Source organism: Lindgomyces ingoldianus (assembly GCF_010093535.1).
Source record: "Lindgomyces ingoldianus strain ATCC 200398 unplaced genomic scaffold BDR25scaffold_45, whole genome shotgun sequence".
Classification (NCBI taxonomy): domain Eukaryota; kingdom Fungi; phylum Ascomycota; class Dothideomycetes; order Pleosporales; family Lindgomycetaceae; genus Lindgomyces; species Lindgomyces ingoldianus.
The window spans coordinates 357,459-379,571 of record NW_022985206.1 but is presented as its reverse complement, the minus strand read 5'-3'; the positions used below and the strand labels follow the sequence as shown (position 1 = coordinate 379,571).

General features: G+C 49.0%; 7 protein-coding genes across 7 annotated transcripts; 1 reads left to right on the top strand and 6 right to left on the bottom strand.

Moving 5' to 3' along the window:
• Positions 1–80: 80 nt before the first annotated feature.
• On the bottom strand, positions 81–4,595 carry BDR25DRAFT_361581 (uncharacterized protein; the record flags this gene model as incomplete). Its single annotated transcript, XM_033696441.1, has 28 exons — positions 81–102; positions 132–142; positions 186–239; positions 276–384; positions 438–470; positions 518–644; positions 697–782; positions 841–852; positions 973–1,052; positions 1,138–1,195; positions 1,265–1,331; positions 1,436–1,496; positions 1,549–1,659; positions 1,724–1,774; positions 1,824–1,857; positions 1,905–1,972; positions 2,041–2,129; positions 2,165–2,187; positions 2,231–2,313; positions 2,354–2,409; positions 2,483–2,583; positions 2,613–2,776; positions 2,813–2,923; positions 2,980–3,058; positions 3,143–3,547; positions 3,594–3,680; positions 4,101–4,195; positions 4,575–4,595. 28 exons carry the CDS (start codon positions 4,593–4,595, stop codon positions 81–83), a joined length of 2,298 nt encoding a protein of 765 aa, XP_033541347.1.
• Positions 4,596–5,760: 1,165 nt separating this feature from the next.
• On the bottom strand, positions 5,761–7,746 carry BDR25DRAFT_271817 (citrinin biosynthesis transporter CtnC). Its single transcript, XM_033687275.1, has 3 exons — positions 7,230–7,746; positions 6,490–7,170; positions 5,761–6,449 (listed from the first exon to the last, which is right to left on the bottom strand). The coding sequence occupies exons 1-3, from the start codon at positions 7,653–7,655 to the stop codon at positions 5,886–5,888; spliced, it is 1,671 nt and encodes a 556-aa protein (XP_033541346.1). The 5' UTR covers positions 7,656–7,746; the 3' UTR covers positions 5,761–5,885.
• Positions 7,747–9,752: 2,006 nt separating this feature from the next.
• On the bottom strand, positions 9,753–13,122 carry BDR25DRAFT_361579 (uncharacterized protein; the record flags this gene model as incomplete). Its single annotated transcript, XM_033696440.1, has 10 exons — positions 9,753–9,813; positions 9,845–9,950; positions 10,030–10,079; positions 10,124–10,204; positions 10,251–10,522; positions 10,553–10,602; positions 10,648–10,660; positions 10,699–12,886; positions 12,954–13,021; positions 13,045–13,122. 10 exons carry the CDS (start codon positions 13,120–13,122, stop codon positions 9,753–9,755), a joined length of 2,967 nt encoding a protein of 988 aa, XP_033541345.1.
• A 2,179-nt stretch (positions 13,123–15,301) lies between these two features.
• On the top strand, positions 15,302–16,134 carry BDR25DRAFT_307204 (uncharacterized protein). The gene has a single exon (XM_033690799.1). It carries the CDS (start codon positions 15,387–15,389, stop codon positions 15,711–15,713), a length of 327 nt encoding a protein of 108 aa, XP_033541344.1. The 5' UTR covers positions 15,302–15,386; the 3' UTR covers positions 15,714–16,134.
• Positions 16,135–16,403: 269 nt separating this feature from the next.
• Positions 16,404–17,350, bottom strand: BDR25DRAFT_346700 (uncharacterized protein; the record flags this gene model as incomplete). The annotated part of the gene is made up of 2 exons (XM_033694175.1): positions 16,404–16,869; positions 17,227–17,350. The coding sequence occupies 2 exons, from the start codon at positions 17,348–17,350 to the stop codon at positions 16,529–16,531; spliced, it is 465 nt and encodes a 154-aa protein (XP_033541343.1). The 3' UTR covers positions 16,404–16,528.
• A 1,594-nt stretch (positions 17,351–18,944) lies between these two features.
• On the bottom strand, positions 18,945–20,651 carry BDR25DRAFT_307203 (uncharacterized protein). Its single transcript, XM_033690798.1, has one exon. It carries the CDS (start codon positions 20,609–20,611, stop codon positions 18,995–18,997), a length of 1,617 nt encoding a protein of 538 aa, XP_033541342.1. The 5' UTR covers positions 20,612–20,651; the 3' UTR covers positions 18,945–18,994.
• A 172-nt stretch (positions 20,652–20,823) lies between these two features.
• On the bottom strand, positions 20,824–22,107 carry BDR25DRAFT_271811 (uncharacterized protein). Its single transcript, XM_033687274.1, has one exon. It carries the CDS (start codon positions 22,045–22,047, stop codon positions 21,157–21,159), a length of 891 nt encoding a protein of 296 aa, XP_033541341.1. The 5' UTR covers positions 22,048–22,107; the 3' UTR covers positions 20,824–21,156.
• Between the last annotated feature and the right edge of the window lie 6 nt (positions 22,108–22,113).

The following is a 22,113-nucleotide window of genomic DNA, read 5'->3' as shown; positions in this document are numbered from 1 at the left end:
GTTTCCTTAGTATTTCTGCAGCATCTAGTAGTGTTGTAATACTTTTCTCTATGTTTTGAATACAGCAGAATGATCCCATTTCAGCTCTCAAGACGTCCATTTCTTCCAAGCACGCTAGCTACCCTGTGAACTCATCAATCCCCTATTCTCCCTGGTCCGCAGTGTCCTCTTAGCTGGTGGTGGACTATAAAGTCATCATAGTTGCCAAGTGTGGTATATGGGCGGATGGTTGGGCTTGCCTGCCGCCTTTAGCTTGGCTGTAGTATTTTGGATACCAGGCACTGCAGGTTGCTCAGATCACGGTGGTTTTTAGAATCATTAAGCGCGTCTACTACCTTGCGTTTCGTTCCTGTCTTCAGTGGGCTGCCTATGTCTGGTGCTTGACTCAGCTGGACGGACGCTGAAGAATTTAAGTTAGAATTCCATAGAATCCATACTGTCTTAAAAGCGAGCCTTGCCTAACGGAATTTCTTCATTAGAACTCGTGACATAACACGAAAGGTTTTAGCCTCATCACCCACATCCGGGCATGCATTCCTGTGCTGCTTGGTTGAATCCTCGTCTTAGTAGACTTTTGAAGTCGTACTTGCAGCAATAGGTCCACTTCCGTGGACTTGGGTCACAAGCACATAGCGTCCTAATGACTCACCCCTTCTACTTGTGCCCGAATTACTGACAGCTAACTCAAGCCCTGACGTGGGGAATATGGAGTCGCAGCCCCTTCAATTCCTACACTAGAGGCATCCAGCGCGATACTAGACTCCCTAGTTTCGAGAGACGTGCTAGTGGGTGACAGGGCGCAAAATGGCGGGTCTAGAAACTTTTATTGGATTATCAGACCGATTTTTGACACTCTAAATTGTCTCCAGTCTATGATTTAGCCTTATTTATCTTTTCTGGAGGTATTATTGCTTGCTGCTATAAAGAACTAAACGTACATCAACCTATTAAACCAAGTACGGACCGCATTACCGTAAGTTACTCCTCAAATAGGAGGAGGGAGTGGAGGGTTTATATATACGCAAGCCACTGGGAGAATGACTTCCGCCTTGCTACGTCCCACCACCCAACCTTGTATGATTCTAACAATCACAAGCGGATTGTATACCATATAGCTACTCCTTATTATTAAGCCACTTTTTGGGAAAACACGGGATTCGGCAATATCGTTCCCGCACACTCCACCAATTCCCCCCTATAAAGACGGTCCTGATGCCACACCAAATCTTTTGAGGTCTCTACCTAGCTGCTAGGAAGGCGTCACACTCTAAGAGTCCTAAACGGGGCCAAAGAGCACCGCTCAAGCTTTTCGTCGTAAGTCACGTCGCTCACTTTCCATGGTGCTTTCGTGACGAAATTATTTGTCACGAAGATGTATCACTTAAAATTATAATAAGACACTCCCAACATCTACACTTTTCTTTTCCTTTCTTACAACAGAAAGGGGTTGGAGAAGGTTTGTATCCGTTATAAGCCTCCCTAATATCTGCTAGCTCCTTGTGAAGTCGGTGTCCAGTGCCTATTAGCGGTTTCTCATTTACTTTAGACATGAAATGGGCTAGAGGCGGAAGAGCAGGAACTCTTGTCGCTAGCCGCCCTCTCCAAAACGAGGAATGTTTGCAAGGTCTTATGGCAGGTATTCAAGGTCGTAAGTGGACACTGTGTTAAAGCATATCCTTCAATCAACGGGATGGCAATAATGCGAAACACTAAGCAAGAGTACAATATCTAGCCATTGCCTTCCCCTAGCCAGCATGCGTATTCCACCTTGCTCCTTTTTCAAAAAACTTAGCTAAGTAGTTTTTGATGTCAAATGAGGGAACTACAAGTAACATTTGGCAAACAATTGTATCTACCCTTTTGTTACAGAGCTTCATATAATTAGTTCAATATTGCGTCGTCACAACATTGGCTCCGCTACGCAAAATAGGGTATAGCAACGTTTGAATATCTGCCAGCAGCGGGCACAGTGCTCCATTCAGAATTACACCTACGAAGGGATTGCCTAGGTATTTATCTCATTCTGCCTCAGCAGAGTACCTGAGGCTTAATCCCTCTTAGTAGAATATGTGATTTCCTGATGGTGGCGGGTGCAGTATTTGGTACAATGCTACACTCGCTGGAACTTCCTAGCTATTCTCAGTTATCTTTAATGGATTTCCACTTCGCCAGGTTCCCTGGAAGGAACTGTGCATCCTCAGGAGTAGCTCACGTGACCCCATGACCTCACCATATTTCAATTGACCTCAGCTTTGTATCAAAAAACTTGAAACGAACTTCGGCTAGATCCTTCACAACCAGAACTAGTTCAGCCTACAAAAACCATTATTTAACGCAATAATGTACTAGTCACAACAAGTACCCAGAGATCATTTTTCGGCATCAGTTCCGTTCCCTTATATAACGTGCCTCAGTTCCCGTCCATTCCATCTCAGCAGGCTCCACTTTGAAGTTTGAATAATGCAGATTAAGCATGAAATACCCTTCTGTCCTGTATTGTGGGCATGGTAGGTCAGTTCTAGATAAAGAAAGCCAATTCGATTTCCCTCGCATGGCGAATAGTTGTTTGTGCCATATTTCCATCTAAAATATCTTGCTTTGCACCCAGTGACAGAGGAACGGTGAAATAATCTCTGACTGGAGGATATTTAGCCGTAGGGACGCAAGATGGACTCGAGCTGTAGCTGAACAATCGTATCAACCCAAAACCATAGTCTAGGTATATAAGCCCTCCTAACGTTTGGTTGGCAAAAATAAAACGCTCCAGCACCATTACCTAGGGCATCTTAACCTTCTAGTAAGAGAAGGAGACTAATTCGTGGATATCAATTGTGCCGCAGATGACCTTAAAGTTGGAAAGCTTTGTGAGCAACTCGGAGCAGCTGCTGAGTAACAGAGTCCATATTCCATTTTCAGATAACAACTGCAGGCTCTGAGCGTTGCTACAAGCTTACAGTCAAATTAATATTAGTAAGGTACCTCAAAAACTGAAATATGTGCCATCGTTCGCTTCGTCGTTAGCCGCTCTACAATCGCCCAAGTTGGGATAATTATTGTACTGTGGCGACGCTGCATATTGAAAGTAGTAGTTCTTCTAGGCCGAGGTCCTAAATTGGCTGTTATCTATTGAGCCTGTGTTGACAAGACTATCTTACATTTCATGAAACCCTTGAATCTTTTTAATATCGTCTTTTCAACGGTCGTCTCGATGAAGTCATCGCGACATTGTTGTGGATTAGCAGGTAGATGATTAGATTTTCGGTTACAGGGATTCGTACGGGAGTAGCCATCAAATCTAAATGCTACATGACGATCGTGTGCTGAGATGTTGCCGTCTTTCGAGATTGCGGTGGGCTTGTTTAAGTTCGGGACATCGAGGAAAAACTGGGCAGTTGTGAAACACCGCCTGCCGAACACGAACAAAGACTCAAAGAGAGGTAAATGAAAGAGGCACTTTCGTCCTTTAGCGTATTCGCATACGCTCTCAATTATTTTCGGGAGCATTGGATTGAGTTTGTGGTAAGTTATAACGTAAAATACGCTTTCACTAGCCAATGTGCAACCAGGGCTTCCAACGAGGCGTAGTACTGTACGATTGGGCGATTTTGAGGCCTGTACAGGTGAGATTTTGTGTACGTTCGTACGACAGGGAGGAGGAGAGGTAGGTGTCCGTATTGTAACTGTTACAGCTCACATGATCTGTACAAGTAGTACAATTTAATTAAAGTACACTGTACTCTAGTTAAAACAGCTAAGACTATAGGTCTCTAGAGACGTAAAATTAAGGTCTAATTAACTATAAAATAACTAGTTCTTTCTAGTAACAAGAGCAGATAGGACTAGATAAGGCCTGTAAGGCGGCAAGAGGCGTAGATAGATAACTCTGCAATAGAAAATAGTCTGTAATAGGCATTTTTAAGACAACAGACTGCAGATAGATAGATTAAACCCCTTAAAAAGATATTTAAGCGCCTGTAGGCCTCCTGCTTGCTAGAGCCCTTCTACCCCTCTAGAACTCCTATATAAACTTCCTAAAAGGGTAATATAATTTGTACTACGTACTGTACCTAGGGCATCATTAATTGTACAGTACAGCTCACGAACTCGGTACGTTCGTACTGAACACGTGACCGTTACGGTTCACTTTGTACGGACCGTAGTACGGCCCGTTGGAAGCCCTGTACAGTGCAACATCCTATCGAGCAAGCGTGCTAAATCCTCGTGCTAAAACACAGAGCGTTCGTCAGGACGGAGAAACTTTAAAGTGCATACTTTCCAAAGGCTAAGCGTCTTAAATCCTGGATCTGTTCATCTTCCCTAATAGAAGTAATGTATTCAGGCACTGAAATTAAATCTTATGCTAATAGTCGTAGTAGAGGACAGGTACAAAGTAAATACACTTCTAGACGCTCCAAAACAAAAGATCAACAACACGATCAGGAGCCCTGTAGTTTTTAATTGCATACTAGCTCTCTAGGGAGGAATGCCTAAAGAATATAACTATATTAGTCATAACTTGATTAAAGCGTGGGGTAGAGAATTCAGAAGCCTAAACAATATTTTCATTCCGGCACAAGTGGTTTTCCGGCACTCATGGAAGGACGTTAGTTAGGTCGTCAGAAGAGGGCTAAGTGTGAGGGCTCGTATTCGATTTTGCGGTTCCCCAATGGAAGCTTGCGCGGGCTTGGGATGGTTAGCTGAGAGTAAAGTAGTTGCAGTTCAGAACCTAGAGGTTAGAGTAAGTTGAAGCACTTGTAAACATGGCAAGAGAAGAGTTGCAGTAGTCTTCTTGCCTATATTGGAACTATCGTGAAGTTTGGACATTCACCCAATTCACAGCCTATAGACCATGGTAAATTGAGAGGCATGTAAAATCAACAATTGCGGGTTTCAGGGGGCCTACTTACGTAGATTTGAACCACAATTACTCCAGCCTCTATGGCTATCGAATTTGCAGGCTCTAGATTAGAGTTGGCAGGCTTGCAAAAAGGGTAATAAAGTGTTGTGAGAAGCCTCCCTCCGCAAATTGCGAGAGCATTAACGCTGATGGCCTAATCGATTAATTTATAGGCTGCCAATTTTCGTTAGGTAAAGAATTCAAAATGAGGTGAGGAAAAACATAACAAGGGGAGTGCTGGGGAGCAGTCCACCCATTTCACCTAAATTCCTCCATTACTGCCAATATTGTATAAACCCCATGGCTATTTTGTACCTTCCTTCTTCTTTCCTCCGTACTTCCGCCTCCCGCCGGCTAACGGGAGGAACAATTTAACGAGAGTAACTAGTTGGCTGCCGCGATAATTTCGAATCCCAACTGCAAGAGAGCTCAGCCTGCCGGCGTTGCGGACGAAGATGTAAATAGCTTACAAAAAAGTTACTATACCATGTTTGTCGCCGTATGTTTGCTCCGGTGATGTGAGATTGGGAATTGAACTTCAGAGGAGAGAACTACATCTTCGAGATGAATGATGCTGAAGTACCCCTCTCTGTTAAAATTGTACTCTGAATATTTCGTTCTGCGAATTTTTCTTTCATCAATAATCGGCATCTTTACCTAGAGACTCAAGGTCTCGGTTGGGTCAGCACTGCTCTATTGCGAGCACCCTTTGCTATTACCTATATATGAAGTTTTCCTAGCCTGGAACCCAGTTAAACTTGAAAGAGACATGAAGTTGTTATCTGATATTCCTTCTACGTTAGTTAGAAGAACTATGGTTGAGAAAATAACATGTAATCGATTGGACACGTGGGAGCCAGGATGGAATGGGGATCCACCCCTGCTGCGTTAGAATATGAGTCTACTTTCCAAGCCCCCGGTACCCTAAAGCGCCATCTATATGCTCGTCAAAAGGCAGAAAAAATATCGAAACAAACCCCTTTCACATCTACCCAGTCGGCGCCCACTTACTCCTCTCCCTAATCTTCGCCCCATAAATATAAAATAGTGCCGGCACGGGCGCAAACCCCACACATAAAAACCCTAATAAACTCGTTGCCCACGGTACGCCAAGATTCTGATACATTGCATGTGTGAACAACGGGAAAAAAGCACCAAACAGTGATCGAATAAACGTGTTCACCGCAATTGCACTATTACTATAAAATCCATAGCAATCAATCAGATACGACATCCCTTGCCAGAACGGAACCATGCAACCGAGACCGATTAGAGCCGTGGAGAGGACTTGAGGTACCCAGGTGATGTGCGGGTTGGATGTCCATGCGAACCAGAATAGACCGATGGGAAGTGCGATGGCACCGGCGATCATGGGCGGGAGACGTTCTTCAGGAATGGACTTTCCATGTTTATTGTAGGCACGGGTGAAGTTGGTGGCGGTGGAGTAGGCGATCATGGCGGCGCCGAGGGCGATTCCGACGATGAATGCTGTGAAGGGGAGGGTTGAGACGCCAAGGGACCAGCCACGTTCTTCCAGGAAGGATACAGGGTACTAAAATAGTGTTAGTTGAATCATGCCTAAAGAAATGGACCGATATGTGAATGATAGTGTCATGAAAATTTCCGAAGCCTAGAAATTGGGGCGAACTTGCCGCTTCAAAGAGCAGATAAACGATCCCGTAGAGAAAGCTCATGTATGCTGTCACGAGTGCCAAGATCGGCTCTTGAATGAACATCTTAAACGGGCGAACGAGATATACGGTGACAACCGTAGATGTAGTCAGCTTATTCTCGTCGGCTTTTGAGTGGAACGCTGGGTTACCCGTCTCCTTTCGCAGCTTTGCCGCGCGGATTTGCAGGATCCTTGCTGGAGACGTCTCAGGAATTATCAGGGCCGCGATTGATCCAAAAAGGCCGGCCATGATGAGTGTAATCCATGACGTCCATCGCCATCCAAGATGTGATTCCGTGATGAATCCTCCTGCGATTGGTCCGGCCACGGGTCCTGCAAATCCACCCGCTGCAAAGACGCAAATCGCATATGCTCGAGGTATGGGTTCCCAGAGATCGGCTAGCGCACCTCCAACGACTGACAAAGGAGCTGCAGCAAAGAAACCGCCGAGGAAGCGCCCGACCATTATTGTAGCGACGTTCTGAGCGACTGCGACGGGGATTTGGAAGATTGCAAACAGGATGTAGCCGATAAAGAGGGGTGGGCGGCGGCCAAGAACTTCTGACATGGGACCAAAGACAATGGGACCGAAGACAAAGCCCTGGAAACATCCTAATTAGCCTTGGTAGCAGTCTTGCGTGGGGTATGCAGGGAGCATACCAGCACAAAAAGTGCAACGCCCAAGGTGGCGACTACCGTGCTCGTGTTGAATTTCTCCTGTACCACTCCAATATTGACACTAAAGATTGAGCTTGCAAAAGTGACGGTAAACACGAGAGATCCCATTGACAGCGTTATCGCCCATCTCCTTTTAGTGGTCCAGTTCTTGGGGTTCCCCGCATCGTTCGGTCCCTCAAACTCCACTAATTCGGATTGTCGCTGTAGCTGCTGTCTGTTTTCCGTAGATTCTTGTGGAAGGTCATGTAGACGCTTCTCAATATCTCCAATGGCTTCATTCGAAGTCGCGAAGTCGTCCACACCTTTTGTCGCTTTCTCATTGGCTGGCGGGAGGGGTTCATCAGCCGAGGATTGGTTGGACGGTGTTTGCGATAGGATTGGCCCTAGCGGCGTGATTTCCGCAGCCATTGCTAATCAATATCGTGTGGGACTGGTACTGAAGATGCCGAGCGCCCTGGGGGAACAGACGGTATTTAACGAGTGCCATACTAGGTGTTGTAGTTCCCTTGTTATTTCCGGAGAAAAGAAGGAGTTAGCCGTAGGAAAACTAGCTAGTGGTGCCGATCAGCCGGACCTTTTCCTTGGGTCACAAAAGGGCGGAGTCCTGTATGTCGTCACTGAGATCTGCGGCTCAATAATGTTAACGTTGACGCCCTTTTTCATTTGCGAATTGCGATGAGTGGGCATCGGATGATGTAAGTGACGCTAATGACTGTTGATGACGGCAGGCTTTTGCTCGGAGTTATTCGTTCTCTTGGCTTACCCCAGTACACCCAAAATCCCCAGCCTGAATCGGGCCGTGCGATGGCTGCTGAGTAACGCTCTTACTCTTCCTGGGTGCCCCTCAAAGCTTCATTGAACCTCATCCGTCCGCTACCGCCGTCGCGCACACAATACCACATGGCAACAAACTAATTAGCCTTCATGCATGAGTAGCCCTAAGCATATCTTATCTTTGCGTATATCCTAAGCCGCCATCCACTGACCCTTTGCGTTTATTACTCCCCTTATTTTTACGACCCTACGCAACTGACCTATCATCTATGCATCGTCATCCATCATGGGGAGAGGGGACTGCTTAGTTTCTAGTCTAATCGAACCAGTCAACATGCTTAAGTGCTAGGCCTCTCTTCTTCAGGGACTGAACAATTTGCCCTAAGTGTCGAGTAAATATTGTGCACTTGTAAATATAACGCCTTGTCAGTAAGTTCTTCCTAGACTCATTCTTGCATGACACGATGAAACGCAGGAGGAAAATTCTTTATTGCAGGTGTTCTCATCATTCAAGTTCATCAATGCTGCATTAGCGTCTGCCTATGCGGAAAAAGGAAACATGATCATCTCTTCAATTTCCGGCCTACGTTCGCATTTATTAAACTCAATCTCCAATCATCCCGCTCCCTAATCCCGGCATCTCAGCATCTAAAACAAAGAGCCTGCTATCTTCACTCTTAGACCCTTTTCTGCTTAGCTCTTAACATGAGTGGGTTTCCTTTTCACCCTTTCGTTAAGCACTCGTAATTCTCTAAGCTTAAATCCTTTTCAACGTGATCATGTCCACGCTCCTGTCCTTCTTCGCTCCCTAGGCCCCGGTCCGTGGACGAGGATGCTATCTGGTGATCTAATCTAGGGCTCTTGAAAAATTCGAGCCGCAACTGTAGCGGCCGCGCCAGGCGATTTCGTAGCCAGGTTGAAATGGATCATGGACATGAACCTGCCTCAGCGCTAATGACATGTTCGCCGGTAGGTGGGAATGTGGCTTGCAAAAGCGCATCTAGGACAGTAGTGTAGACGAGCGTGAGGACTTGGCCTGGGACTGCGGGAATCGGATAGCAGCAGCGAGAGCAATCTGCTTTAAACAAAGCACTATTTCAGATACAGTGAGCCCCGAATCTAAGTTTCGTGATCTTGAGGTCTTCCACAGATATCCAGAGAGAGTTTCCATCCAGCACGGCCTTTAGTTTCTTGACGCGCGGCGATGCAATAGCGATTAGGGCTGTATCTACCTTGCACCGGGCATTAAGCACCTCATTCTCCCCAAGACTCTGCCATTATCTTACCTGATGCTGTGATCTTTATTCTGTAGCATACCTATCATGTCGAGGATCCACAACACCTTCCTCCTCCGCCCGATCGCAACACACTACACCTGAGACGCAAAATCCACAGGTTTCACGATACCCGTTAAAGCTTTCATGCTATATTGTTGAAGAAGCTTGGTTTCCCAAAAGCATAAGTCTAATTAAAGCTAAGCGTGCAGAAGACGAGGCGCGGAGCCGAGTAGTCTTGTGCGGTGAAAAGACGGATGACGATGCGTTCGAGGATTTTGGTTAGGAGGTGGACCAGCGCAATGTTTGGTGGTGGTTATGTTTGAGGCGGAAGGGGTAGAAAGGGGCATTGGAATTGGCGTCCGAATATGCATTGTGCTCGTCCCCATTAATGTCAGATATGGTCAGAGGCCACTACTTCAGAGTAGCACTAGGCTAGTAGTTAAATTTTTCACCGTCAGCAAGTCCCATTTCCCGAGTCAGCAGCGTTTGTAGTCCTCAAACTGCTCTGCAGTGAACTAGTCACGTAGCCGACACGCGCCACGCCACTAATTAGCTCCCGTAGTCCAAAAAATCCCGAGAAAAGTAATTTCCAACCTCAGTTTTTGGCCAATATAAAGCGGTTGCGGTTGCGGAGTTCTCCGAGCTCCACCACCTGCTCGTATTCATCCGCTGCCTACCTTAGCACCATGCTGCCTAGCTCACCCCTTTGCATATATAAACCACTAGAATACGCGCCTTAAGCAATCGAGTCGGTTTCTCAGGACCTTGGCACTCCCAAAAGCTTCACATGAATCGTTTAAATTTTAGTTTATTCGTACTCCGGACATTTGGTTGAAGTCAACGACATTTTGGACCAAATGTAGAGGTAGAAAAAGATTGTCAAACATTTTCTTCCACTTTCTTCCACTTTTCCACCCCCAATGGCTAAAAACTAAAACTGCTGGAATGACACATATCGCCAACTCCAAAGTGCAGCGCAAAAACCGAGCCGGTAAAGGTAAACATGGGGCATACTATGTACATATAGGCAAGAAGATCCGCGAGGATGATATAGTGTATGGTATGGGGAAAGGGTACGCGATATGAAGGAATTGGGTATGGGGTATACATATGAATAATGAACTGTATAGGAAGGCAGCAGAAGGAAATACCGGCTTTGTCGCTGTAGTACGTATAGCACGAGGAGGCGCAGTAATGAGAGAATGATGAGAACACCGGCCTGGTCTATTGAAGATCGCGAGACGCCCAGCCCACAGGAATATGAGAATTTTCCAAGGGATACAGGAAGAAATGGGAAGGAACCGCTAGAAGGAAAAGTCAAGCGAAAGAAAAGGCCCATTCAAACCAACCCACAGGGATGATCTAACGTGAATAAAGAAGCGAACGGTAAGGTTTCAAACCCTCCTCTTCCCATGGCCATGCCCATGTTTCCCAAGCCCAAGCCTAGGCCCATACCCAGCAACCCTATCTTCCTCGTTCTCGCTCCTACTGTCGTCGTAGTCGTCCTCGAACCCAACAACCTTGCCCATGTTGCGGGTAGCTTGCTTCGCACGGTCGTGTCCGCGGGTGCGATCTTCAGTAGCACGATCAATGACTTCCTCGCCACGTCGGCGAAGAGTGCGTTGTCGGTCGTCAGAAGGCTGGCGATGGTGAGTGGGTGCGGTTTCTCGGGGAAGCGCTTCTCGCATATCTCGCGCAGCCCATGTGTCGCGGGGTGGCATTGGTGGAGAGTGGCGGGCAGCAGCAAGAGGCTGAGCGAATGGGTTATCGCTATAGGGTAGGTGGCGAGCTGATGGACGGGCCTGCGCTGATGGAGGTTGCGAAAATAAAGGTGTTGAAGGCTGTTGGTGGTGCGAGCTTGACGGGCGAGTCGAGAAGGGTTGTGGGAACGTTGTATTGAGAGGCGGGAGATTTGCGGGTGGAATAGGCTGGTGGACGGAAACTCGTTTGCTGTTTGACCTACCAAGGCCCACTGGAGGAGCGTTTGATGAGATGCTGTTGCGTCGAGATGAGACAGAACCGCGGCGGCCAATGCCTGGGCCGTCATTTGTGACGGAGTAACGGTCATCTCGTCGTGGGCTCCAATAGGCCTGAGATGTTTCTTGCTGCTGTCTCAAGAATGCCGCTCGCTCATCTCGCTCTCGCTGCTCAGCAGCCTCGCGCTCACGTGCCATCTGAGCCTGGGTTTCCATCAGCAACAGCTCGCGTTCCTTCTGCGCGATTTCCTGGGTGATTGAATTCCTCCGGGACTGCGAATGTCGCTTGAGGGGGTCGCGGGTCGGCGGTCGTGAGTCTCGTTTTTCAGAAACTCGAACTTTAGACTCGGCCTCTTCAGCTTGCTTCTTCCGCCGGGCAACCTCATCTTTCAGTCGGTTACGTTCCGTCGGCTTCTCTTTCTTAGCGTCCTTCGCTGCACGCTCATCTTGTTCTTTTAGCTTCCGTTGCCTATACTCCTCCCGCTCTTCCGCCCTCCTCTTCTCGCTCTCGGCGAGCAGATTTTCTGCTCGTTCCTTTGCCCTAGCGTCTGCGCGGCCAAGCTCAAACCTGACCTGCTTCGCTTCCTGATCCTGCATGGACCGCGCTAGAAGTTCGTCGGCTTCCTCCTGGCGTTTCTTCTCGGCTTTCTTCTCGGCCTCGGCCTTCAGCTTCCGTTGACGTGCACGATCGGCGTCACGATCAGTGATCTCAGGAGCTGCGGCTCGCGTGAAACTGCCATTGGGGGAGCTGGAAGGGCCATGAAATTCCGCATAGTCAAGAGGGAACAATCCATCTGATGCAATGTTCTCTTTAGGCGCACTGTCATTTGGGGTTGCAATACGGTAAGAATGATTTGAAGGGGCAGGCGCATGTGTCACAGTGGGCGATGATGGCGTAAAAGTATTTGAGGAAGCCCCATGGGGAGGATTGTGCACAATAGTCGGAGGGTACCGGGCAGGACGACGGGTAGAAGGCGAGTCAGGTTCTGAGGTTGCATACAAAGAAGGAGGCTGGCTTGAGGTCGTGAAGGAGGAGGCTGAGGAAGTGTGGCGGTGGTGGCTTTTCGGCGCAGCGGTTACGATGTTGAAGGCTGGTGATTGGCTGAATTGGTTAGGTGGAGAAACAGAAGCCTCTGGGTACCCAGTGAATACGGTGTAGGATGCGTCAGAGCCAGGAGAGTCGATGTGCACTTCGTTCGACGACGCAATGGAAACTGCGCCAAGCGACGTGCGTTTGTGGCCAGGTGCTGGGTACCGTTTGCTCTTGTCCTTCTTGGAACCGATATTGATGATGATTTCCGGTTTGATCGTTCGAGTGGTCCCATCTCGAGTTGAGGGACGACGAGTGACTCCTGCAGGTCGTCGCTTCTCGACCAGGTAGGTTCCAGTACCAGTAGGGGTGGGCGGATTGTAGGAAGCCGGTGAAGATGCATCATCACGGGTTACTGAAGGTGGCTGCGAGTAGTATTCGATGGTCTTCCTGGATACATTGTTGCAGAGCATTCCACGGCGAGCATTGTGGCAGGGAAACGGGTCTTCAAACGTCTTACGGACGCCATCCACGACGTAGACTCGCTCCTCCACTCGGCACATCGCGAAAGCTGCCTTCCGACTCTCTCGTCGGGTCGAGGTTAAGATGAGCTCTGCTGCGAGCCTGTGCTTCTGTTGTTAAATGGCACAGTCGATGCTTCCGAGATTGGGGTTGCGGGTGAATGCGCTTATCCCGAATTAATATCCGAAGTCCGAACTATGGAAACGATGGTCGGCAACGACACCGAAGCGTGAAGAGGCGTGGGAAGCTGATTTCGAGCAATGATTCTGACTGTTCGAAGTGAATCCGGCGGTCATGAATGTACTCCTCGTGGTCTTACAGTCTCTTGTAGATGATGTTGGGTAGTCGTGACAACTTAAGGGAGCAGGTGACGGGCCGACTGAAACAAGTCGCAAACAGAAGGACTCGAACACTGAAAAAAGGCGTTGACGATAGTGATGAACAGTGTGAGAGTGTTGAAGAGAGTCAGAGGAGTGTGCCAAAAAATAAAAGATGTCGTGCAGGAGCAGGATGCAGGAGGTTATGCACGGCGTAAAACAAAAGTAGCAGCCCTACAGGGCAGTCGTTGGTATAAGTAGATGGTGCAGCGAGGGTGCAGCGAGAGTGCAGCCTGAAATGCGGGCGTGCGAGTGGTCAGGGGAGAAATTGCACAGCAGACTGAGGGGCAGCGCCTCTGAAGAAGAAAAGCCAGGCCGCAATGAGCACCGCGAGATTTGCATGAACGGCTCCCCGTCCGTCGTCGTGGGGTCCATCTCGAGGATGATGTCTGGGAGGTCTGGTCGGCAATGAAGCGTGCACTGCCTCGACGAGCGTGAATCAGCCACAACCCGACCTGTGAGCCCCTGTCTGGGACCGGTGTGTCTGTGCCTGACGAGAGACCGCCGTCGGGAAATCCATCATTGGTGAATTACCAGTGCAAGAGCGGCCGACTCGAGTCCGGTGTGCGCCGACGTGGTCATTCGCAGCACTCAGGATTGTTGTCTCAGAGCTTCGTGGCGGCTAACCACCACATTGAAGACTATGGAAAAACGCCCTACCTTGTTTAATTGCCGCTGAAATCACCAGAGACACTACTGGGCGCGCATCGCGCAGGATGATGCGTTATCTGGTGATGCCGATGCTGGTGATGCCGATGGGTGAGGAGTGTGTGAGTGTCGCCGGACAGCTGAGGCAGATGGTCGGAGAGTGGAGGCTATGCAGTCATCCCCCTTTCACTAGCCACGGCTTGCACATCACCCCAGGCACGAGACAGCCATCCCACCACGACTGTCCAATGCCCGACGAGTGCTGCTGAGGCTGGTGGTGCTGACTTGGACCCTCGATTCGCTGCCAGTGTTCGAGACGCGGCACGCAGGAGCGGGCGCTAGGGAGTCAACCGTCCTGGGCAAGCAAAGATGCGGCGTTCACAGGGCGTGCGAATTTGCACTCGTTCCTAGTCGAAACTCTCCCATCGTGAGGCTGCAGTCGCCCAGTGATGTTGCGGAACACCCTCGTTCTCAGAAGGAAGATGCACTAACTAAACGGTCTCCGATAGCTTCAGTTATTGATGCTTGGGGGGGCAAAACTCGCTGCCCGCGTGAGCACGATCCGCCTTGTTGCCTTGAACGCGGCCGAAGTCGGGAAAGCTTCGCATACCACTCTAGGCAAGAGATCAAATTTCAAACATCTATCGAGATATCGCCACGGCTGGTCACATCGAGCCAACCTAGTGGCGGGCTCAACTTGGGGTCGTATTACTTGCTCATTTGCGTTGCCGCCGACCCGTATCTGAGCCTAAGATTCTTAGGACGCAATGGAAGGTTCGATCGGTGACTGTGAGCACAACCCCCAAAGCAACCTCGAAGATCCTCAGCTCCAAGTCCGGAAGTTACATGAACACGAATCGTTATCTCTGGAAGATATTTTGAGGCGTGCATATCGAACTGTTAAGTTACACCGCCGACATGTCGAACGCAGTTGATCATCCGCCTTGTGCAAAAGCCACAGGTTTACGTAGGCTCTGAAACTTTCTGGAGAAACGACAAGACGGGTTTGGGGGCCGCGCTTCGATGGCAGCCCTTGTACTCATGAAAATATTCGGCCACAGCGAAAGGCCGCTTTTTGTTGATTACATTCACCATGACCGTGATATCATGACTTTTCGGGGAAGCCTCTTGGACGAATCCGGCAACACAAACTGCAAAGCCACACCTGTCAGCAGCCACAACTTGGTGACAGAGCGCTCGAACACGAGGGAGCGATTGTGGCTCACGAATTTCGCTTGGAAACGTTGGGTAAGAGAGGAGAATATTGAATGACTCTGGTCATTCATCACTCCCCAATGGATGAAAGACACGAGTTAATGGAGTCCTTCATTTCGTCTCCTGCTGCTTGCGCCAAAAGGATGATCGCTGATGGTAATAAAAAATAACGCATCTATTATCGAAACCCCAAGACGTTTTGGGAACATTCCTCACACAAACACCTTCTCCAGAGCTTCGAAACATGCTTCGCTGAGCTTATTCCACTCCCACTAGCAAACAAGCTATCCTAGATAAAATCCATCTCCCGCTGAAGTACGATGCTGCCGTGGGTAGCGGGAGCACTGGTTTGGATTGGCTTTGATCGGTTGAGCTTCAGCCACGGAAGCCACAGCAGGCTTACCCCTGAGTGGTTTGGCGCGTGGCACAGCTTTTTCGACTGCACCTCCAACTCTCATGAAACCTCCATCCTAGCGTGGTCCGTCTCACTCAGCATCGCCTCCGAAGCAGCGAAGCTCGCAAATCCTCAAGATTTCCAACTTGCCCGCCATGCGGCCGTAACTCCGAGGCCCGACGGGAAGCTCTCTTCAGCTCCCACGCGCCCAGTATCTACTGTGAACTCCTCTGATGCCAGACTTGCATTCTAGTGCTAGGTGTACACTGCCGCCGAAGAATCGTACCGCCCACGGTGTAGCCACGACCATTCGTCCTCGCCACGTACTTTCATGCCCTTTGCGGCACAGCAGAGGCAGTGAGCGCTGTCACCACTTACCAGAAAACCTTCTTTTACCCGCACGGCGAGAACCAGTCAACCCGAATCCTGCACCTAGTTTCAAACCCTGTGTAACGGGAGGCCTTCTGGTCACAGTATTATTATCCGCAGTATCCGTCCACAACAGTAATCTACATACGCAAGTATCACGGCATCAGCTTTCGCTGAAAACATCTCGAGGCTTTCCATTATCTGTCTGTCTGGTGCAAGATCTACCTGTAAGGCGTCCCACCAGTTACTATTTAGTTTCGATACGTAGGAGAGGGAGACATTGGAAATTGGCTCCCTTGTTGTCAATTTACTGAAAGAAATCTCAAACATTCCAAAATCTCAACACTTTCCATGCATCCAAACTTAGCCCGTGGTCGCCGCGGCCCCCACAGCCTCACCCCAGCCTCACCCGCACTTCATGCTTCAAGGTTCTGATGTGTCTACTCTATCTAAGATTATCGAAGCCCGAATCCTCCGGCCACAGGCTAGGGCCTTATTTAATCCTAGCCGAGCCTGGTATTAATGTGTACTGTAAGCCTCCCGCATAGAATCCTTCAGCATTTCCTCAGCGCCACAGCGCTCTCCGCGGCTCGGGAACTACGCCACAGAACGTTCACTTAAGACTGTTGAGGCCCAATCATAGCCCCCAAATGTAATCGTTTTGTGTATGCTATGACTCCGAGGACTAGGAAGGAGCATTTAGGTATGGGAATGTGTCCCCTGTCCAGCTGAGGATGCTTGCCACTCTGAGGGTGAGGAGGACGGGCGGGATGGATGGGCCGAAGTAGGCGGCGGGAGTTTGAGCAGGGTGGGTGTAGGCTGCAGCCTTGTTTGCGGGGAAGGATTCGGGTCAGATGAGGATGGGAGAGCGCTACGCCGTACGCGTATGGTGGATATCACGTGTCTTGCTTTCTTCCTGCCCGCTCCACTCATCAAGTAGGTCCACAGCCCTGTGTTTCGAGTTCTCTCATCAGGTGAGGAGGTATGAGTCGAGTTTGGCTGGTGCACAGTCTCTACTGCTTCGTGCGAATCTGCGCACACTGTGCCTTGCAGAGTGCGTATGGACATCCTCTTTTGCGCAGTTGCCACATCCTTCCGTCTTCACCGCTTCAAGCAATTACCATATGCGATATGTATTTTTGCACATTTACTCTCCAGGAAGGACACGCTGCTTCTACCCACCTAACCCCTTCCTCGCTAGATCCAGAAGCCTGTAGTGACCATTGCCCGTTCACATCCAAGATTCAACGGCAATGTCTCATACACACTGGGCTGCAGCCTAAGATTGGGCTCTAGACCGAACGAGTGTAACTTGCGAGAACCGCTGTTGGGCTTGTTCCATACACCCGTCACTTCGCTCTTTCTTATAAACCAGTACCTATTTTCAACAGACTTACCAATTTCCAACTTTATTTCAGGGAGCGCTAGTATACGTTCGACCCGCCTGCTCAGAGATCCTCTTCCGTCTCCCTCACTCTCGGTCTCTAGCCTCCAGGAAGCATCTCCCATTATCACGGACATAATTTCTGTGTTTATCACCAAAAACCTCGCACCAGATCCCCTGACCCTCTCCCAATTCCCTCCACCCTTTTGCCAGCGTGACCAACAGGAAGGACTACAATTCGTAGAATACAATACATTACAATCACGTGCATTATAGAGTTATAGTGGGTCTCTAAGTTGTATTAAATTGTACTTAAGCCTAAAAAGTATATTGTATTATAACTTGTATAGACTTTTTTAGTAGTAAAGTTTAAGGTGAGGCCTAAGGTAAGGTTGTTGTTGTACAGAGTACGTAAGGGCTATAGGCAGTGCAACTAGCAGAGTTTTCTGTATTGCCTCTTAGTATAATTGTATAAAAAAACAGTAAGGAATTACCTATTTTTGCATTGTCTATCTTATAACCTGTTTAATGTATACAGATCTACTTGTTTAGTAGCTCTAGATTAGTTGTTTACAGTACCCTACTGTTTTTAAGATAGCCCTTAATTTCCTCTCTATACTAGCTGCTAGTTGCAACTGCAAGAGAGCTTTTTTTAGAGGCAGAAGGACTGTTACTTTTAAAAAGAATCTTTTTAGTAGAGCAACAATTTAAGCGCTACAGCTGTAAAAGAATTAGCTTTATTATAAGCTAGTTGCTAGTAAGCTTAGTAAGTTAGTTAATTACATAAAATCTGCCCTATTTAATTGTACTATAAACTAATTCTTAGTAATTATAGTGTAAGTACAGTAAATTAGTTTGTACTAACTATAACTTGTAGTCCCCTCTGCTCCTCTAGTAATTGTATAATTGTACTAACAAACTGAGTTGTAGGGCGGTTGAAAACTCCCAGTTAAATTGTATTACTTCCGATTGGTTACGCTGCCTCTTGCTATCCCCCTTCGAGATGTTCCAAACTTCAGCATCTGCTTCGCCCACTACGCCACACGTGCAATCCCCATCACACCACTCAGCGCTACCTACAGCATGATATCACATAACATAGACCACGACCAGGGTGGATTTTTCTATCAAACCTCTTTGCTAGAAAGAGGGAGAAGTCAACAAGGCGCAGTTTCTGTTCGAACTTACCCGTGTCGTGTTCCACGTTCGGTGGTTAAATACAGCAGGTCGTTAGTTCTGAAGTACTTGTACAAGACCACTTGATTGTGTTCGCTATACAGTTGTTTTGTGTGGCTTCATCGGTCTTGATATGTATGATGTACGGTGATGATGGCTATAAGTAGAGTCGGGTCAATGCCTAACACCGTAGCTATTTCGTTATCAAGACAACTTGTGACTGTGCAACTTGCAGTGGTGCAATAGCGGTCTAGATGAGCTGTACGTTTCCCCTATCTTCCTCATTACCATACCACAGATGCATATAGTGTGACAGAACAATGAGGGGTGATGATATCATTCTATGCCCTGATGACTTGAGTTTGTGATGTAAATGTAGGTATGGGTTCGAAAGCTTAGAGAACTAACGTCTTAGGCATTGGACATGGCAGCAACGAAGGTAGGCTCGTCGCGCGGTAGTTTTTTTAATTTAGAAAATGTGGTGTTTGGGTTGGGGCCATGTATGTGTATATATGTTACAGAAAAAATACAACATAACATATTCTACAGGTCATTCCATGTAGGATTTGTGGGATACAAAGGCGCTGGGGGTTCTGGTAACCTCACTATTCATTCCTCTTTTCCTCCCAGCCCTTCAAATTCTCAAAAAATGCCTTGGTCGCCCTGTCTAAATCTACGCTATCTGCCTCTGTCTCTGCCTCCCCGAACGCTTCACCCTGCGCATCCAGCTCCCTTATCCCACTCTTCCCCAGCCCAAAGCTCTTCGGGTTAATTACGTCAGAAGATGATGTGGTTTCCCGCATCGGCGGCACATCAACCAACAATCCCCGCTTAACCTGCACTGACTCCCCCACCCTCCTTTGAATCCTGATGTTCACCCTACCGTCGGAACCCACGGCCGCGAATTCCGGCTCAACTTCCAGTTTATAACCACCAGGCGTTACGATGTCTAGGAACTGAACGTCGGAATTATTACGGTTGTATGATTTTCCTGGATTGCCGCCATCGCGGTATTCATCGTTCGTCACGAAACCAGCGACACCGAGACGTGCTTGGGATTCCTTCATGACGCCAGTTTGCCGCGGTTGGATGACGCGCGCTTGGATGGGGGGTGGATACCGTTGGGGACCAAGGATCGGGTGGTTTGCCATGTAGGCTTTGGTTCGCAGGTAGCCGAGACCCGCAGACGGGTGTGTGGAGATAGGGGTAGTGTTGTCTGTGAATTTCTCCCCGCGGAGGGTTTTAAGAACATCGGGGGAGAAGGTCGTAGATTTTACACGCATGGGGGGAAGCCGGAGGAAGGGGATGATGAGTTTTTGGAAGAGGTCGGAGTTGAGGGGATTGGATGCGCATTGGCGTCGCAGATTGCGGATTTCGGTGGAGATGTCAGAGGGGGTAAAGGTACTCCATTCTTTTTCTTTTTCAGTGTATTGTGTTTCGGCTTCTGTAGGGTCGAGGGCGTGGGTGGAGGAGTTGAGGAATGCAGCGGTGCGTTGCGTGTAGAGTTTATCTTTTACCCATTGGATGAGATAGCGGGTGAATTCTGCCTGGCGGGAAGAAAGATCTTTGGAGAGATAGGTTTTGAATTCCATGTCGCTCATACCTGGTATCCAGGGTCCGCCATGTTTCCAGCGGATGCTGGTTGGTGGAGGGGGGCTTTTGTGGGAACGGGCTGTGGGTGTGAATTCATTCTCGCTTGCATTATTATCTGCATTTTGCTTCAACTGTTCGAAGAACATCCCGGCTTCATCTAATGCATCTATACCGTCGTAATTTGTGACATCTACGGCTTCTTCGAACGCGCTCTTCCTGATACCGGATGTGTCCGTGTTCCCTGTTTCGCCTCGTACGATGGGTGTGCCCATCTCGATAAATTTTTCTCTTGTCCGCACATGGTCGCTCGCTGATTCAAAGTCGGTCACATGCTCAATTGTATCCAATTGCTTTATCCTCACGACTGGCTTGCTCGACTGTACGAGATGTGATCGCGATGGTAGAGGCCTTTTTAAACCCCAATCACCTCGTGCAAGGGAGCTTGGAGTTGTAGCAATGGCCTGGTGTGTAGGATAAGGGAGGGTTGCGGTATCGGAAGACTTGGTGGTGCCAGAGCCGAAGACTTGAGAGGCGACGACAGGACGTGGGAGGGGGTCCGGCAGCGAGAAGAGGCGAGAGTTGCGGAGGAGGTTCGCTGTGGGAGAGAGATTCTGTCGGCGGAGGGCCATGTTGATGCGACAGCCGTGGGGATGTCAATGCCGGCTGAAGTGGATGTGTTGATGTGGGTGTGGGAGGTGTGGGATAAGAATCTTTGAAGCTTCTCGGTCGGAATAACTTAGAGCCGAGCATGCGTCCGTACTTTCCATCACGTGAATGCACAAATCATTGTCACCTTGGTGTAGGCGTGATTCTTAAAGAACCTAATTATTGGAAAGGGTAACACTATTACTGTATTCGCTTCATCTCTCTATACTGCCGCGGTCTCGTGACCGTGCCTTTGGGGCAACACTCTTTGCCAATTCGAGCCTTCCAAACTAATTAGATGCGTAGGTGGATCTATATTACTCCCCTGGCCTTCTCGTCAAATCAGTGAGCCTGAATTTGTCTTAATGTGGTTCAAATCAAGCTTGTACCTGGCTTCGAAACCCCTGGGGGTTGGGGTTGGGGTGCTTAATGATCCGATGTTTTTGTGGAACGGTTTCCTGGCGACAGTGTTCCGAAACCCAGCGTTTCACGCACATGATAAAATGATACAAAGTGGAGAAGGTCGCTTTCAACCAGGTAAATGCTTGTCCCAGTCTTGGCCATCCTCATCGTCGCTCTCATTTGACTTGTTTGCTCTCGGCACATGTCCTTCGATGGCCATGTGTGACTGCCCTGAAGACTGCGGAGGCTCCGGCGGCGCAGGAGGCGTGCTCTGCACCCTCTCTTTAATGTCCGTCTGGAGAAGCTCCCTGTTCGCCTTGCTTAGTCGCCCGGGCTTCTCGCCGCGCTCGAGGGCTAGGTCTGCCAATGCGTCGTCCCTAGCAGCCCAGGCTCCGGCAATATCCTCCTCTTCCTCTTCCACCACGGGTTTCGACGCAGGTGCTTGTTTAAGCCTCAAGGGAAGCGCCTTGTGGTGCTCCGCGGCGTTCTCGACCAAAAGCTCAATCTTGTCGCCGACACCGCCCCTTCGCATCCATGCCGGCTCCTCGCTGAGCTGCACTTTGACATACAAGGCCCTCCGCGCACAGTCTTCCGAACACCATACCTCAAGGGTCTTCTTATCCACAATCTCCACACCCTTGTCCGTCTCAATGAACTGCTTCCGAGCAGAGGAAGGCGCCTTCTTCTTCGGGCGAGGACATAACGCGTAACCGCATTTGTCGGCAATGTTCCGCTCTTCGATGAGCGAATCGTAGTCCGAGGTCTGGAATGAGATTATGAGGTCCTGGAAACGGAGTGCATCGGATGGCGCAGGGCGAGTTGGGTCTGCATCAGGTGACGTTGGAAAGTCAAGGAGGGTGATTATCGACTGCAGAACCTCCTTCTCGACGACCTTCTGCTGCTCAATGAGGTTTGCATGGTGCAAGGCCGTGTCTCGGTGGCGCTGCGTGAATGGCGAGGAGGCAGAGGGCTCGTTTGTTGATACGGTAGATTTCTTGAGGATGGATTTGGGTGCCATGCTAGAGGGGCGAGCCCAAAGCGGGGTGTTGATGGTGAGGTGAAGCTGGGAGAGCAGCTCCCTGCA